The 18,121-nt window shown below is 47.1% G+C and overlaps 1 protein-coding gene and 1 long non-coding RNA gene across 9 annotated transcripts; one reads left to right on the top strand and one right to left on the bottom strand.

Annotated features, from left to right (window-relative positions):
• Positions 1-119: 119 nt before the first annotated feature.
• On the bottom strand, positions 120-5,573 carry EIF5A (eukaryotic translation initiation factor 5A). Of its 8 annotated transcripts, none has more exons than XM_069603334.1 (7): positions 5,408-5,556; positions 4,735-4,931; positions 2,684-2,869; positions 1,409-1,513; positions 1,075-1,206; positions 906-979; positions 120-748 (listed from the first exon to the last, which is right to left on the bottom strand). In XM_069603334.1, exons 3-6 carry the CDS (start codon positions 2,846-2,848, stop codon positions 917-919), a joined length of 465 nt encoding a protein of 154 aa, XP_069459435.1. In that variant the 5' UTR covers positions 2,849-2,869; positions 4,735-4,931; positions 5,408-5,556; the 3' UTR covers positions 120-748; positions 906-916. The 8 variants fall into 8 exon arrangements, with proteins under 8 accessions (XP_069459435.1, XP_069459433.1, XP_069459438.1 ...); XM_069603332.1 differs by having other exon boundaries at positions 5,174-5,533; XM_069603337.1 differs by lacking the exons at positions 4,735-4,931; positions 5,408-5,556 and adding exons at positions 3,905-4,152; positions 4,352-4,541.
• A 68-nt stretch (positions 5,574-5,641) lies between these two features.
• Positions 5,642-6,710, top strand: LOC138447446 (uncharacterized). The gene is made up of 2 exons (XR_011259840.1): positions 5,642-5,805; positions 6,046-6,710. It is a non-coding gene; the product is annotated as an uncharacterized lncRNA (long non-coding RNA).
• The last annotated feature ends 11,411 nt before the right edge of the window (positions 6,711-18,121 follow it).

Raw genomic sequence — 18,121 nt, 5'->3', positions numbered from 1 at the left:
TCACAGGGCGACAGCAGGGTTGGTTGTAATGAACTCAGCAGCAGAGTTCATTCAACCTGTACTCTTCAGATTTCCAAATAAATACCCATTTAATTCAAAAAAGCAGTTGAGTTGGGGACTTCATATTAAACTTGTAGTTTTATTCAGGTTTGATTTTAACAAATGTGTCGGGGAGAGAGCCTGCAGGAAAGGATGAAGCCCATGGGAGCAGGGCCCTCCCAGATGCCTGAGGAGGGGGCATGTCCCCTCCCCTCTCCTCCTCTTCCCTCCCCATCTTTAGATGGGGAGAGACATAGGCAGGGGAGGGGGCTGGTCCCCAGTCTGTGGGGGTGGTGCTTGGGATAGAGGGCTATGGAGGAAATAAGGGGTCAGATTAAGTAAGAGTTGGGGAAGGGCACAAGGACCATTTGCCAGAATCCACAGCTTTCTGATTCCAGATTGAATTGAATTAAAAAAAAAAAAAAACTAAACCACAAGCAGCACCCACCCCGTCTCCCCCACCAGGGTTGTAGTGCGAGGGGAGAAGAGGAGGGCAGCTTCACCAAGGCCATGGTGCACTCACTCCTGGCCAAGGGAGCAGGGTGAAGGGCAGGGGCTCCCCGACAGATTGAAGGGGTAAGGGAAACCAAAATAAAACGTCAAATAAATCGTGTAGGAGGAGTCCAGCCAAGGGCCAGGCCAGAGCTGGGCCAGGCTGGGGGAGGGGGCCTCTGCAGGCTGGAGGATCGCTGCTGCCATCACAGCCACCCTGGGTAGGAGAGAGAAACCAGGTAAGACAGGGTAAACCTTCACAGGGAAAAAGGGTGAGGGGGCAGGACCATGCTAGGGGGCAGAAAGTAAGCCATTAAGACTAATCTAGCTCTTTGATGGAAATAAAGTGTGTGAAAGGGGGGAGTCACACTCACCTGGGAGCCAGTTATTTTGCCATGGCCTTGATTGCAACAGCCGCCTCCTCTGTCATGGCGGACAGCACCGTGATCTGGAAGAGCACAGGGAAGGGGAGTCATGTCTGAGTGCAAAGCAGGGGAAGAAGCACAAAGAACAAAGCTGGGTACAAAGTTAGGAGCACCATACCAGGATCTCTTCTCCACAGTCGTATTTCTGCTCAATCTCCTTGCCAAGGTCTCCCTCAGGCAGACGGAGGTCCTCTCGCACCTCCCCGCTGTCTTGGAGCAGTGATAGGTACCCATCCTGGATGCCAATCAGCTAGGGGCAGATAGAGAAGAAAGCTGAAGATGGGCACAAGTAACCTGAGAATGAAGGGAGTGATGGGCAAACTAGGGCGGCAAACAGCTAACACCAAATACCCTCTCTTGCCCATCTCCCTTCTCTCAGCACAAGGTCTTTGGTCAGTCTCAACTTCTACTGTCCACCCCCCCAGACTACTACTACTAACCCACCTACGTACCTGAAAATCGTTCCTTTTGATGTTGGGGACATCCATATTATGAGTTGACGGGCAGATATCTTCGTATTTCTTCCCAGTGAAGATGTCAATACCAACCAGATGGACCTACATCACATCAAAGAAATCCAATTATGCTCTAGGATGGAGGAGATCCCTGGCTCGTGGGGGGAAGTCACACTAGGTTGTCAGGACAAGGAGTTGGAATTGAACCAATCAACTCAAAAAGGAAAACACTAAAAGGCTCACTGAAGGGCTCTAAAAAGAGCCTGAGGCCAAAAGACCACCACTGAAATTGTAGCTGACCACACAGGTAAGGTTGTAGGGCAGCCTTGGAGCAGTCAGTTACCTCAAGCTATCAAAACATTAACAAGAGACCAAGATTCTACGAGAGTAGGAGGAACCTAGGTAAAAGTTTACAAGAACTTTTATTGACATGAGCATAAAAGGCCGAGAACTTGGAAGGTAGAAAAGAATTCAGAAAACAAGAATAAGAACTGAAAATAAAAAGGAGTTGGGAGGGAGCAGAACTACACATATAGGAATTAAGGGAACTGCAAAGAACAGAGAATGAGCTAGACATTTGGGGATAACCCATGACGAATGCCAAGTCAATAGAAAACAGAAAAAGTGATTAAGGAACAAAAGCAGAGGAAATTCAAAGATGAATCAGGTTGAAGTTTTGGGTGGGGGGGAGGTGGGGAGTCTGAAGTTACAAGGAAAGCTGTAAGGAAAATGTTGACCAAGTAAGCAAGCAGGCTCCAAGAAGAGGGGGCAGGTAGAGGCACTCTGACCTTGCATCAGAGATGTGATGGGAAAGCTGGAACTGGAGAGTGGAGCAATGATGTACAGAGGTGCAGAGATGTGCACTGGTGCCCTGCCAGGGAGGGGTGCATTTTATGTTAGGATTGAAGAAAACATGGGCAAAGTCATGGAAACAAAGAGCACCTACAAAGACTCAAACAGAGAAACAAATACAAAAAGCAAAGGCCAGGAAAAAGAACAGAGCAACTGAACAGCCAGAGCATAGAGGACCATGAAGAAAAATTGGAGACACACAAAGATGGAAAAAGGAAGGGGCTCCAAGGATGCTGGGGCACAGGAGGGTAACCGAGGAGGAAGCTGAAGGCTGGTGCAATAATTGAAAAAGGTGTCCAGGGCTGAGTACTGACCACCAGAAGCCAAATGGTAATAAGTAAAACAAGAGCTAAGTAAGATAGAGGGCTAGCACTGACGACAGCAGGTGGGGAAGGCAAGGTACAGAAATGAAATTCTAACCTTGGCATGGCCATGCTTGCCAGTCTTAGAAGTTGACATCTCCACAATCTTACATGGCCGGCCTTTGAGCACCACGAAGCCATTCTTACGTAATGCTGAGCACTGCATCGGGAAGGTGGCTGAGGCCCCTGCATCTCCTGTCTCGAAGTCCAAATCATCTGCCATTTTAAGAGGCTACGATTCCAACTAGAGTCAAAAAGAGAGCTAGGGTCAGTGAGGAAAGAATTAACAGGGTCTCCAATCCATCCCACTCCACTCTAGAAACATTGCTTCATTTTTTTCCCTAGCACTTTATCCCTTTACCCATGTAAAACAGCTTCTAGAATAAATGCTGATTAGATCAAAAATACCGAAGAACTGGTGTGTGTGGCAGTGGAGATAAGCTGGATCCCCACCCCAAATGAAAGCTAAAAGGGTGGCTCGAAATACCAAAAGCTCCAGGAATTTAGGATCCCAAATCTCTGATATGGGCAAAGGCCTAATTCTTGGTCGAGGGAGGACTCAGGTGTTACTTGCCACTGAAACCAACCACCCCTGTTCCCCACACATAACCAGGGCTATAATTAGGTGAGCAGCTATGAGCCAGCAAAAAGGCGGGGCTAATGTGGGGGGGAGGGGTGGAGACCGGAGGACTGGGAGCCCCACCCGTCTCTGTTACACCCCCCCCCACTCTATCCACACAAGAGCCCGTCATTGGTACAGGAAACCACAAGGGCGCTTTGGGGGATTCCCGCCTCTCCAACATGCATTTGCAGATGCAGCCGAGAGGGAGAAAGCAAAGTTGTTTTCTAACTGATCTCCCTGCCAAACACCTCTGGTTTCCCAAAGGGAACCCAGGAACCCAGCCTCTCCTCAAGGGCCCTCCCACTTTTCCCAGGATGCATCAGTCCTGTCGGCTTTTCAGGCCCGGCCTGTACAGTCAGTAGAAAGTGGGGGAGTGGGGAGTGGTGAATGACAATAAAATGAAAGCAAAAGGCTGGTAGTAGTGAGTAGTATAAATTATACTAGGCTAGCAGAGTTTAAGGACCCTAAAACCAGGCACTCTCAGGTCCGACACCACGACAAAGACAGTGACAAGGTGAAGAGCACCTATCACAGCGGGTAACTCATCTGCCCGGGACTTTAAGGCGCCGTCGGCAACGTCCGAGAGTTGGGCTCCCGTCCAATCGCCCTCGGTTTCCCCATTTCTCTGGCCTCCCAGCACGGACAAGCGTCACTTACACCTGGCTGGCCGCCTCACTTCACAGGAGGGCTGGGGGGAAAGCTCCAAAGATCCATGAGGTGGGGGGGAGCCGTAACATATGCCCACAGCGGGCTCTCCGAGGTGATCCGGATCCGGGCCTCCGGGCTCTCCCACTCCTCAAAATTCCAAGCTCCCTTAGGCGCCCGCGAAGACCAGCTCTCTCCGCGCTGGGGGTTGCCGGCTCCCGCCCACCATGTGGCCGCCCGGGGCTTCCGGTGGCCGGGACCTGGGGGGAGGGGTCCCCGCGCTGCCATGCGGCCCCCGTCCACGTTCGGCCATGCGGTCTCCGACCCCGAGGGCAGCCTCCCGTGGGGGGCACTTCCGGTACTGCAGCCTGCCCCCTCCTCAAAGGCCGCGCCAGGCCGGAGCCACGCCGCCTCCCCTCCCCCCCCCGCCAGCCGCCAACCCCCCCCATGCCCTCTCACCGAACAGCCCCCTCCCCCACCTCACGTGGCCTCGCGGCTCCCGGTTCACAACGGCGCAGGTACCCTTGCCCCGGCGGGCCGATCTGGCCCCCGGCTCTCGCCCTGGCGTGGCCGCCCGGCGGCCTCTCCCGCGTGGCGGCCTCGCGGCTCGCCGTCCCCCGCCCTGCGTCGCTCCAACGTCACCCGGCCAGCCCCAACCGTCACCTCGCGCGCCAACCGGGTCGCGCGCCCAAGTCTCTCCGCACCTCGCGCGGCTCGCAGACAGAACCCCGTGCGGCAGAGCCGCAGCTCCCCTCTGCCCCCTCCCCGACCCTCGCGCAGTTCCATCTCTACTCCCAGGCCCAAGTCAAGGTTTCGCGCACGCGCGCCCTGCCCGCTCTCACCTCGCGCGAACGCACTGACTCGACCCCGTCCGCTCGCCGCGAGCCCAACCGCTGCCTCCGAGCCCACTGCCGCCGCCGCCGCCGCCGCCGCCGCCGCCGCCGCCGCCGCCGCCGCCGCCGCCTCTACCGCCGCCGCCGCTGCTGCACACGGGTCTTAGTACGCAGGCGCCGACTCCCCACTGACCAACCAAGCAGCCCTGTGACAGCCGCGCAAGCGTGCTATCTATCTCCTCCGCCCTCCACCCCCGCACTGCGCAAGCGCACAGATACTCCCTGCTCTCCACCCTCCCTCCCACCTACCCATCCAGTGACGCGCATACGTGAACCCGCCCCTCACAAAGCCTAAGTTCGTCCCACCAGTAGGCAATGCGCAGGCGCATCCGGTTTTTTAATCCCTTCAACCTCCTCTGCCCTCCCCGTGTTAGACCACCAGCCCTACCGGACAATCCTTGCGCCTGCGCGATAAAGAGTCCTACACTCCACACCCTCTGAAGGAAACGCCTCGGCCTCAAGGCGCATGCGTGTTGGGAATGCTGAACGCCCCTTCCACCTCAGACGTCGTCTGTACGCCAGGCGTTGAAAAGACCACGCCACTGTATTGCTGGTCTTGTCTAGAACGCATGCGTCTTCGGAAACGCCCCACCTCGACTTTAGCTGGACTTGAAAGACTCACACGTTTCAGAAAACTTGTACTGTGGGGTGGGCCCCTTGTCGCAAAACCCATCTCTCTCCCCCTGCTTCCCCGTTCCAGACATGCGCGAGAGAGCTCTTTCCGCTTCACTCTTCCCCGCGCGCTAGTGTGGTCGAGTTACCACCCATTTCAGCTTCACTTCTGTAACACTGTGCGCCTCTACTCTGCCATAGAGTTTCACCCGGAAAGATAGAGCGGTCCCGTCCCAGCCACCATCTTGTTCAAATTCTTAGACTGTATTGGTCCCTATGGCTTCCATAGAGGCAATTCTACTGAATCCTGGAGTAAGATTTACATGGCATTTCTCTTTTCCCTTAGCTGTCCTCTGCGGTCTCCAAACAATTCTCTACGAGCACCCTGGGAAAATGGAGAAGGAAATGGTAACCCACTCCACTATTGTTGCCTGGAGAATTCCATAGACAGAGGAGCCTGGCAGGCTATATAGTCCATGGGGTCGCAAAGAGTCGGACACGACTGAGCGACTCTCACGCGCACACACACACCCTTAGAAAAGAATTCTCTATAAAGTGTGGTATATCGAATTCCACTGATGTTCCCTTTCATAAGAGGTGACCATGAAACCAGAAACTCTCAATGAATTTCCCTGGTCTTCGTTGTAGGGAAGAAAGCTGCTGCTTTTCCTGAAAATTTGTAGTCGTCTACCTCTGCTGCTGCTGCTGCTGCTGCTGCTGCTGCTGCTGCTGCTGCTGCTGCTGCTGCTGCTGCTGCTGCTGCTGCTGCTGCTGCTGCTAAGTCGCTTCAGTCGTGTCCGGCTCTGTGCGACCCCATAGACGGCAGCCCACCAGGCTCCCCCGTCCCTGGGATTCTCCAGGCAAGAACACTGCAGTGGGCTGCCATCTCCTCCAATGCATGAAGGTGAAAAGAGAAAGTGAAGTCGCTCAGTCATGTCCGACTCTTCGCGACCCCATGGACTGCAGCCTACCAGACTCCTCCGCCCATGGGGTTTTCCAGGCAAGAGTACTGGCGTGGGGTGCCGTTGCCTAGTTTCTAGGTTTTCAGCACTACCTTCGTGGCTACCTTGTTTGCTTCCGTAGACTGATGGACAGTATTGTGGAACAAGACAAGCAACTAAATAGCTGGGCTTGGAATCCAACATCCTGAATTTGGTTCCTGTTTAAGATGTGACACGGTAGATGTGCACTACGAACACTAGCTTGAATTAATACATTTACGTAGCACATTGTACTATCACCCCCAAATCCTCCCACTCAATTTTCTGAAATTTCTGCCATTTTCTTTGGGAAAAAAAAACAAATTTCTTGGATGCGTTGTTTAAAAGTCCAATTCCTGCTCTTCTCAAAGATGTCCATTATGACCCAAGAATTCCACTCCTAGGTATATTACCCCCAAATTAAGAACAAGTACTCAAATCATTGCAGCAAAGTACTTAGCGCTATTCAGTAGTAGTAAAAAGGTGGAAACAACGCAAATATCCATCAACAGATGAGTGAATAAACAAACTGCGGTGTATACATGTAATAGAATATTAATCACACAAAAGAATGAAGTATAAATGCATGCTATAACCAGATGAACTTTGAAGATGTTACAAGTAAAAGAAGCCAAACAAAAGCGTCACATATGATTCCACTAATGTGAGATATGCAGAATAGGCAAATTCAAAGAAACAAAAAGCAGACTGGTGGTCAGTAACGGCTTAATGGTCATGGGGTTTTAGAAAGATGAAGTCCTTTGGAATTAGATAGAGGTGGTGGCTGTACAACCCGTGAATTTGAATGCAGTGAACACCACTGAGCTGTTTATTTAAAAACGTGAATTCACCTCAGTTTTAAAACTCTTGTACACAGATGTTCATAATAGCCAAAAAGTAGAAACTACTCAAAGTTCATCAACTGATGAAGGAATGAATAAAATATGGTATATCCATACAATGAAATATTATTCAACAATAAAAAAGAATGAAGGACTTCCATGGTGATACAGGGATAAGAATCCACCTGCGAATGCATGGGACACAGGGTCATTCCTGGTCCAGGAGGATTCCACATACTGAGGAGCAAATAAAGCCTGTACTCCTTAACCACTGAGCCTGCCTGCTGCAACTAGTGAAGCCCACTTGCCTAGAGCCTGTGCTCCACAAGAAGCAGCCACTGCAAAGAGAAGCTCACAGGCCACAATGAAGAGCAGCCCCTGCTCATCACAACTAGAGAAAGCCTGTGTGCAACAACGAAGACCGAGTATTCAAAAATAAATTAAAATATTTTTAAAGAGAGGGGGGACAAAAAGGAATGATGTACTGGGTACACACTGCAACATGGCATAACTATGAAACGTATGCTAAATAAAAGTCACAAAAGACCACATACAGTAATGTATTATTCCATTTACATGAAATGCCCAGAATAGGCAAATCCATAGAGACAAAATTTGATAGATTGTGGTTGCCTGGTGCCTAGGGGGAAATGAAGACATGGAGAGAGATTACTAATGACTATAAGGAAAGGAGCAGAGGGTGTCTTTTGGTGTGATGAAAATGTTCTAAAATTGGAGTGATGCTTGCCCTCTTCAGATATTGAAAAAAGTTGAATTGTACACTTTAAATAATTAAATAGTATGGTATGTGAATTACATCTTGATAAAGCTGTTACTGTAAAAATGTATTGTTCGGGGGCTTCCCTGGTGGCTCAGTGGTAAAGAATCCGCCTGCCAATATAGGAGACACGGGTTTGATCCTTGGTCCAGGAAGATCCCACGTGCCGTGGGGCAACTAAGCCAGGGCACCACAACTACTGAGCCAGTGTGCTGCAATTACTGAAGCCTCCCCGCTCTAGAGCCTGCTCCACCATAAGGGAAGACACTGCAATAAGCCCACACACCACAGCAAAAAATAGTCCCCTCTCACTGCAACTAGAGAAAGCCCAAGGAGCAACGAAGACCCAACACCACCAAAAATAAATACTTTAAATTAATATACAAAATTATTTTTTAAAAAACCAAAATGTACTGTTAGGAATTCCCTGGCTATTCAGGTTTGATCCCTGGTCAGGAAACTAAGATTCCCACAAGCTGCACAGGGTGGCCAAAAAAAACCCAAAAATGTAATGTCATCTTTGTTCTTAATTGGTTTATTTCTCTGAGAAGAGTTCTAGATGACCTAAGTCACAAGCTCCATGATTTTTAAAAGGGGCTGAGTGATGACAGCTCCCAAGAATTCCCATTCAAAAAAGAAGGGGCACAAATAATTTTGATGGAAGGCTAAGACATACACACTCAGAGAAAGGAAAGGGCAGAATATGGCACAGTATTGTAGAGTAATGAGACAATCGGTATCTGGGAGACCATGCTGGCATTGCATCTATGGAATTACCACATCCCAGGGTACAGTCCTCTGCTTTGTAAGCCCCAGCATTTTATTTTGCCAATCAAGTCACTTCTTTAGGGAGCACTTTCCTGACCTACCAGACTAAGCCAACTTACTGTGTTATATATTCTCAGAGCAAACATTATAGCATTTACCCAGATTGTTGGTTCCCACAAATCCATTTATTTGTGTGATTACTTTATTAATGTCCGGTCTTCTCCATTAGAATATGACATATATAAGGACAGGAGTCTGACTGATTTTGTTTACCATTGTGCCCCCAGCTCCTAGAACTGTGCCTGGCAAATATTTGGTACATTGTAAATTTAACGTTGAGTGAAGATATACCTGACTGAAACCAAGTGAACTCACAAAAAATTGACAAAGAAATGGCATATCAACTTCTTTCTAAATGAATTGAATTGGTCAAGGAGAACAGAACATCTGTGTTGGCTGATCCATCTGTTCATCCTGTCTGTAAGAAAATATAAGTGGAAAGAAAAAACCTACTCAAGGAATCTTGAAATCAAAGTAAAGGAATTAACTGCACTTACTTCATGACAGCTCTAAGACCATAGTGCATTTGTCTTCAGTGTAAAAGAGGCCTAGCTGTCTTACCTTCGGAAAGAATCCTGGAATAGTAATAATCCTGGATTGAAACTGCCCTGAAAATTATTAGACAATCTTTCTGGCCTTTTTTTTTTTTTTTCTTCCTGATTGGCACACTGAGTATTGTCTTCAGTCCACACAGAAGACAAGAACTGATTTTGAGAACTGATTCAAAATACAATTGGTCAGATTCTATCTTGTCTTAATGACATTCACATTCCTTTCTCACTTTCTTATGATTACACCCACTCACTGAGTTTAGAATTCAAATATTCTTGAAAAACTCTCCAGTTACCCTTATATAGACTTTTTTTTTTTTTTTTTTTTGCCTCACTGCAGGGCTTGTGGAATTTTAGTTCTCTACCAGGGATTGAACCCAGGGTCCTTGGCAGTGAGAGGGCAGAGTCCTAACCACTTGACTGCAAAGGAATTCCCTCTATAGACTTTCATTGGCTTTGGAGGATGTCTTGGCAATTAATTGCATTCATTATTTCCTCATTCCCTTCTCAGATGGTAACAGTTTAGAGAGTACCCACATTTTGCTGAGAAAGAAGTTTGTCAAATGAGTCTAAAGCTGTTCTGGTAGACATTTTTGGTAGGCTTTTTAAAAGTTCTATTTTGAAATAATTTCAGATTTACAAAGAGCTGCAAGTATAGTACAAAGAGTATTTTAAAGAATGTCAATGAAGAGTTGTAAATGGGAACCAATGGTGTGGTGAAGGTTGATTATATAGGCATGTGTCTTTAGTCGCCAAGTCATGGCCAATTCTTTTGCAGCGCCATGGACTGTAGCCCACCGGGCTCCTCCGTCCATGGAATTTTCCCAGCAAGAATACTGGAGTGGGTTGCTATTTCCTTCTCCAGGGGATCTTCCTGATCCAAGGATTGAATCCATGTCTCCCGCACTGGCAGGTGGATTCTTTACCATTTACCAGGGAAACTGTTATATAGGCATATGAGAGCCAACTGTGCACACCTCCCACTAATTCTGAGTTCAATAAAGTCTTATTAGTAACTTAAAGTTGGCACTACAGAAGTATTTACACCACAGAAGTTAGCAGATATTGCAGATCGCGGTCCTTTTACCTTGCTGCTGCTGCTAAGTCACTTCAGTCGTGTCCAACTCTTTGCGACCCCATAGACAGCAGCCCACCAGGCTCCCCCATCCCTGGGATTCTCCAGGCAAGAACACTGGAGTGGGTTGCCATTTCCTTCTCCACCCTTTACCCTGAGCTGGCTGTTAAACATTTAGCAGCACACCACATATAAGGAAAATATAGGGAGGGCAGCTCTGATGTATTCAAATAGTGTTAGATCAAGATAGTCCAGCAACAGTGTTAAGAGGTGGGTTGAAACGGTGAGAGATTGGCGGTTAGAAGGCCCTTGGAAAGTTGTCATGTAGTTCAAACCACAAGCAATGAGAATTGGACTAGGAGTTCCTAGGGTAAGAAGTATTTAAATAACTGGACTTTGAAAAATGGGTGGAATTTGGGGGGGAAGGTAGAAATAAAGGAAAAGTGCATTCCAAACAATGGGAACCGTGGGAGCAAGAGTGTGGAGGAAGACGTGCGAGTGAAGAGAGAGAGTTGTGTCAGTGGTTGGGCACGGAGGGCAGAACTGGTAAACAAAACGTAGACGGGGAAGGGAAACCTGGACAAGACCATGGAGTCTTGCATCTGTGCAAAAGAGCACACTTTTTTTTTGTATGTATTGGAGAGACAATGCCAGTCACTGATGCCGCTGTGCTCTAGGAAACTCATCTCAGCCATGGGTGACAGATCAAAATGAAAAGGCAGTACACACAGAATTTTTAGGGCAATGAAACTACTGTGTATGATACTACTGTGGTAGATACAATCATAAATTCACCCAAACTCACAGAATTTATGACACCAAGAGTGAACCTAATGGAAACTATGGACTTGGTGATAATGATGTATCAATGTATGTTTGTCAATCACAAGTGTGCCGCTCTAATGGGAGATATTGATAATGTGGGAGGCGATGCATGTATATATGGGAAATCTCTATACCTGCCTCTCAGTTTTGATGTGAACCTTATAACTGCTCTGAAAAATTAAAGTTACTATGTTTGAGGGGAAACAATGGAGCTGGACTGGAAGCAAGGGACCAGTGAAGGGCCTCTGGCAGTAGCCCAAGCAGACAAGACTAAAGGTCTGGATCAAGGCATTGGTGGTGAGGCTGGGAGGAAAAGATGAGCACCAGAGACCTTTTGGAGATCTAATAGATGGAATTTGGTGGGTAGTTGAATGAGGAAGATGAGGTCAAAAGGTAGGTCAAAGATGTCTTCAATCTGTGTATTTGGGGGACATAATGTATTAATCAAGTCATTCCTGAGGATAAATGTAGTAAAACAGGAATGGGGAAATCCACTAAAGGTTCTTGGATTCTGAGATTCTTGGGGAGAATTCTTGCTCAGAGCCAGATGGTGCACGCTCGTTAGTCTCACAGCAAAGCTGGGCTTAGAAAGATGGGTAGGACTGGGGTTGAAGACATCTTTTTTTTCAATATTTGTTTATCTATTTGGGTGCCCTGGGTCTCAGTTGTGACATATGAGATCTTTGGTCTTTAGATTTAGTTGTGGCACATGGGAGCTATTTCCCTGACCAGGGATCGAACCCAGGCCCCCTGTAGTGGGAATTCGAAGTCTTAGCCACTGGACCACCATGCAAGTCCCCAGATCAGCTATGCTTTGTAACACGTTTCCTTTACCTGGAAGGGAAAGGTCTCCAGTTGTATCAAGAGGAATGGTTTTACATGGTTAAAAAGACTGTTAAGTTTCCTTTATTATAAAAATACAAATCTATTGTGGAAAAAATTTTGGAAGCTATAGAAAAGAATAAGAAAAAAACTAACCGCAAACCCAACACCAGAGGCAACTGCTATGAATCATGTATTCCGTCATCCTTTGTTTTATGCCCTTTAAAAAATACATCTCAGGACCTAGTGAACAGATTCTGTGTTGCATGTGAAGATAAATTGTCGGCTGATGGAAGGAATTTCCAGATGCAAAGAAAAGCGAGGCCAGAACTGGCAGGGGAGTGGTGGGGGTTTTCTGTGCTACAAATGTTTCACAGTGAGAATTTATCCTTATCAGAGGACCTGGGCAGGGACTATTTTCCCTTCTACCTTCAAGGGTTGCATGAAAGTCATATATACCAAATGAAGCTTTGGATGTGTGCTAAGTCACTTCAGTTGTGTCCAACTCTGTGTGACCCCATGGACTGTAGCCTGCCAGGCTTCTCTGTCCATGGGATTCTCCAGGCAAGAATACTGGAGTAGGTTGCCATTTCTTTTTCCAGGGAATCTTCCCAATCCAGGATCCAAACTGCATCTCTTATGTCTTCTGCATTGGCAGGTGGATTCTTTACCACTAGTACCATCTGGAATGCCAAATGAAGCTTGAGGATGAGCAAATGGGTAATGCTAAGGTGAGGGTGTGTGGTGAGGGGTTCTTGGACCCACTTTTGTAGCACCTAGCTGCTGGGATCAGAGCAGAAACCTTGACTGCATTTGCTCACTCATCCATTCATTCAGTTACTGAGTCAGTTAATGAGCTTCCCTGGTGGCTCAGATGGTAAAGCGTCTGCCTGCAATGCAGGAGACCAGAGTTCAATCCCTGGGTTGGGAAGATCTCCTGGAGAAGGAAATGGAAACCCACTCTAGTATTCTTGCCTGGAGAATCCCACGGATGGAGGAGCATGGCAGGCTACAGTCCATGGGGTCGCAAAGAGTCGGACACGACTGAGCGACTTCACGAGTCCATTAAGTGCCAGATACTCCTGATACAAGGGTGGTGAGTTTAGCAGTGTGGTCCCTGCTCCACAATTGGGAGGAGGAGATTAACAGATGTATAACCTTGGCTCAGTTCAGTATCAGTGACTGAGGGGTTTATGAGTGGCAGTTGGTATGAGATAAGAAGATCACTCTGAGAAGATGCCTGAGGGATGTTTTGTGATTTTTGACCTTGCTTCTTTGGAAGCTAAGAGGGTGGAGATGGAGAAGAATGAAACTGGAGTGGTTCTGGGCCTGAAAGAAAAGCCCAGAAATTCTCCCCACCCTTCATTCCCAGAGGTCTTGCAGAACCCAGGTGCTAGGGAGGGAAGTCAGATAGTTTCTTAAAAACTGGACCAAGCAAGTAGGGACTCAGGCTGGAGATGGAATAGGGACCCAGCTCATAGAGGAAGGAAACTCAGTGAGATCATCACAAATGACTCTAGAGCATTAGCTGTGATCATTCATTTGCTCAGTCATTCACTCTCCAGGTGGAAACTGAGGCCCACTTTGTGGCCAGAGTGAAGCAGTAAGCAGGTAGCTGCAGAGCAGAGCAGTGTGGCTGATGGCAGGGTAAATGGGGGCTGAGAGAGCACCAAGATGGGAACAAATCCAGTCTGGAAGCCTGGCAGTTCTTTTGGTGGCGAGACACCGGAGCTAAGGAACCTGGAGAAAGATTGATCTTCAACAGGATGAGGGACGGCCTGGGAGCTCAGTAGGAGGGGAAAAGCAAAATCGACTGGGTGTGAGCCCTTCTTGAAGGATTTAGACCCAAGAAAATAATACCTCAAGGTTGGAGGCGGGGAGAGGGGTGGAATGAATTGGGAGATTGGGATTGACATAAATACACGACTATGTATTTTATCTTCTTGGGCTCCGAAATCACTGCAGATGGTGACCACAGCCATGAAATTAAAAGATGCTTGCTCCCTGGAAAGAAAGTTAGGACAAACCTAGACAGCATATTAAAAAGCAGAAACATCACTTTGCCAACAAAGGTCCATACAGTCAAAGCCATGGTTTTTCCAGTAGTCATGTATGGTTGTGAGAGTTGGACCATAAAGAAGGCTGAGCACCAAAGAACTGATGCTTTCAAATTGTGCTGGAGAAGACTCTTGAGTTCCTTGGGCAGCAAGAAGATCAAACTAGTCAATCCTAAAGGAAATCAACCCTGAATATTTATTGGAAGGACTGATGCTGAAGCTGAAGCTCCAGTACTTTGGCCAACTGAAACAAAGAGCTAACTCACTGGAAAAGACCCTGATGCTGGGAAAGAGTGAGGGCAGGAGGAGAAGGGGGCGACAGACATGAGTTTGAGGAAACTTCAGGAGATCCTGTAAGACAGGGAAGCCTGGTGTGCTGCAGTACATGGGGTTTTAGAGTCGGACACAACTTAGCAACTGAACAACAATGATGAGAACTACTATATAGCACAGGGAATGTTACTCAGTGCTCTGTGGTGACCTGAAAGGGAAGGAAATCCAAAAAAGATGGGATATATGTGTATGTATAGCTGATTCACTTTGCTCTACAAGCAGAAACTAACAAGACATTGTAAAGCAACTATACTCCAATAAAAATTAATTTAGGAACTTGCCTGGTAGTCCAGTGGTTAAGAATTTACCTTCCAATGCAGGGGACATAGGCTCTATCCCTGATGGGGAAGCTAAGATCCCATATGCCTTGCAGCCAAAAAACCCACCCAAACACATAAAACAGAAGCAGTATTGTAACAAATTCAAAAAGACTTTAAAAGTGGTCCACATTTAAAAAAAAAAGATTAGGAGACCAAGGACTTCCAGGTGGTCTAATGGTTAATATTCCATGTTTCCACTGCTGGAGGGTATGGGTTCAGTTCCTGGTTGGGGAACTAAGATCCCAGAACAAAAAGAAAAAAAAAAAAAAAAGATTAAGAGACCACCTGAGAGAGGATTAAAGCAGTCCAGGCGAGCACACACACCCATATCTTACCCTTGAACCACTGCCATAAAAACTCTTCATTAATTCTTCCTGGGGTCTGGATACACAATTTTGAGAGGCATGAGTCCAGTGTGCCTCTCTTTGCCTGGCAAAGCAATAAAGCTATTCTTTTCTATTTCACCCAAAACTCTTGTCTGTCTCTGAGACTCGATTTGGCGCTGGTGCATAGAAGTTGTTTTCAGCACCACTTTGGTCCAGTCACTTAGCCTCTCTGAGACCAGCTCCTCACCTATGAGTTTAGGGAGCTCAGCACCTACTTCATAGGGAGCTCAGCCTGACCTGTGCCGTAATTCCTATCTATGCACAGGGCTCCAAATGCCTGACTTCAGTCCCAACTTTCTGCTGAGCCACAGACCCATCCCTCCAAATGCCTGCCTGAGCTCTCTTCTTGGATGTTTCAAAGAAGCTCCAGACCAAACTCCTGATTATGTTCCTCTTTCAGGGTTTTTCATGGAAATAAATAGCATCATCATCCACCCACATTCAAGTTAAAAACCTAGATTCCTTGATTTCTTTTCTCTCACCCCCACGTCCAGTCCACCACCAAACCCTGCAGACACTATTTTCAAAACATACTTCAAACTGGTCACTTTCTCTCCATCCTCATTCATCCACGCCGTATCATCTCTGCCTCCCTCCAATTTTTTTCCCCCAAAGCAACCAGCCAAGTAGTATTTTTTAAACATAAATCAAGTAAGGGAGATTGTATGTGCCTGGAGACAGAGAGTATATGAGAAATCCCTGTGTTGTCTCTTTAATTTTGCTGTAAACCTAACATTGTTTATACATATATAGGCTTCCCTGATGTCTCAGTAGTAAAAGAATCCCCTTGCAATGCAGGAGATGTGGGTTAGATCCCTGGGTCAGGAAGATCCCCTGGAGAAGGAAATGGCAACCATTCCAGTATTCTTGCCTTGAAAATCCCATGGGCAGAGGAGCCTGGCGGGCTATAGTCCAAGGGGTCGAATAGAGTCAGACATGACTGATCTACTGAGCACACAAATATATGTATATATAATTACATATTTATTTATTTTTGGTCACACTGCTAAGCATGTGGAATTTTTAGTTCTGCACCCCCTGCACAGGAAGTCCCTAAAACTGCTTTAAAAGATACAATTTATTGGGGATTTCCCTGGTGGTCTTCAGTAGTTAGGATTCCATGCTTTAACTGGTGAGGGTGTGGGTTCAATCTTGGTCAGGTAACTAAGATCCCACAAGCCATGAGGAGCAGCCTCCCCAAAAAATGCTTATTGAAAAACTAAAACAGATCATATCACTCACTCCCCCTTTTAAAACCCTTCAAAGACTTCCTATCATTCTTAGGATAAAATCCAGATTCCAAAGCTTTGGCTGGTCTGGCCCTACTTACGTCATTCTTCTTGTTCATATTTTCTTCCAGTCTTTTCTGCCTCAGGGCCTTTGCACTAATTTTTTTTCATGTGCCTGGAGTTCTCTTCCCTAATCCCGACATTTGGTTGCCTTCTTCTCATCCTTCAGGTTACAGCATAAACTGCAACACAACTCCTAGCAGTGTCTTCCTGAGAGCCTAATTCTAGATTATTCCCCTACATCCTCCTCTCCTCCATCACATCAATCTGTGCATTTCCTTCATGGCTTTTATTATATCTGTTATTATCATGTATCTCTGTTGACTTATTACCTCCTTTACTAGACTGTAAGTTGTGTGAGGGCAGGGAAGATCTTGTTGTTCAGTCACTCAGTCATGTCCAGCTCTATTTGAACCCATGGACTACAGCATGCCAGGTTTCCCTGTCCTTCACTGTCTCCCAGGGTTTGCTCAAACTCATGTCCATCAGGTTGGTGATGTCATCCAACCATCTCATCCTCTGTCGTCCCCTTCTCCTCCTGCCCTCAATCTTTCCTAGCATCAGGATCTTTTCCAATGAGTCAGCTCTTTGCATCAGGTGGCGAAAGTATTGGAGCTTTAGCTGCAGCATCAGTCTTTCCAATTCACCACTACTTCCTCAGCACTTTTTTTTTTTGCCACACCTCGAGGCATGTGGGATCCTAGTTCCCTGACCGGGGGTTGAGTATAAATATGCATATTTTATTGCAAAACACTGGAACAATTTTTGGTTATTTATTGGCCAATCTGCGCAGCTTGTGGGATCTTAGTTCCTCCACCAAGGATTGAACCCAGGCCCTCAGCAGTGAAAACATGGAGTCCGAACCACTAGACCACCAGATCTATTTTAGTCCCACCTGAAGTCCCACCTGAACTATTTTTAGAAGATACACAGAGTTGCTAAGGAGCACTGGGATGATCCCACCCTTGTCTTCCCCATCTCATGTTCAGAGGAAGATACTCAGTAAATGTCAGTGAAGTTAATTCAAACAGGGAATCCCTGGAACTTTGAGAACAGGTTTAGTATTGTGGAAGCTGAGGAAGAGGGTGGTCTGGGTGGGAGGCATCTGTGTTTGGGTTGTCTGTTTCCTAGGGTTTCTGTAACAAAGTGTCACAGACTTGGTACTGAAAACAACAGAAACATATTCTCAAAGTTCCATAGGACAGAAGTCTGAAGTCAAGATGCTGGCAAGGCTGTGCTCTCTTCCAAGTCTTGAAAAGAGGATCCTTCCTGGCCTCTTTCAGCTTCTGGTAGCTCGGGGGCTCCTTGACTTGCAGCTGCCACATTTCCGCCTCTGCTCCATCATCACACAGCAATGTCCCTATGTGTCTGTCTTTACATGGTACTTTCCTCTTAGAAGGACACCAGTCATATTGAATTAGGGCGCAGCCCAATGACCTCATCTTAATTTGAGTTCATCTGCAAAGATCTTATTTACAAATAAGGTCACATTCACAGGTACCAGAGGTTGGGGCTCCTACATATCTTCTAGGGGAACACAGTTCTACCTATAACAGGTGATCGCTGAAGCAGTGTGAGCGGACAAGCTCTCCAAAGGTTATAGAGCCAGGACAGAAGAACTAGGGACTCTGGCCTTTA

Source organism: Ovis canadensis, chromosome 11 (assembly GCF_042477335.2).
Source record: "Ovis canadensis isolate MfBH-ARS-UI-01 breed Bighorn chromosome 11, ARS-UI_OviCan_v2, whole genome shotgun sequence".
In the NCBI taxonomy this organism is placed as follows: Eukaryota; Metazoa; Chordata; class Mammalia; order Artiodactyla; family Bovidae; genus Ovis; species Ovis canadensis.
Note: the sequence above shows the minus strand (reverse complement) of the source record. Positions and strands in the feature narration are given on the sequence as shown.

Coding starts and splice junctions, on each gene's coding strand:
- EIF5A (XM_069603340.1), bottom strand. CDS start 2,848: ATGGCAGATGATTTGGACTTCGAGACAGGAGATGCAGGGGCCTCAGCC. Junction 1,207..1,408: donor TCAAAAGGAACGATTTTCAG/GTACGTAGGTGG, acceptor ATCTGCCCCTAG/CTGATTGGCATCCAGGATGG. Junction 980..1,074: donor ACTGTGGAGAAGAGATCCTG/GTATGGTGCTCC, acceptor GTGCTCTTCCAG/ATCACGGTGCTGTCCGCCAT.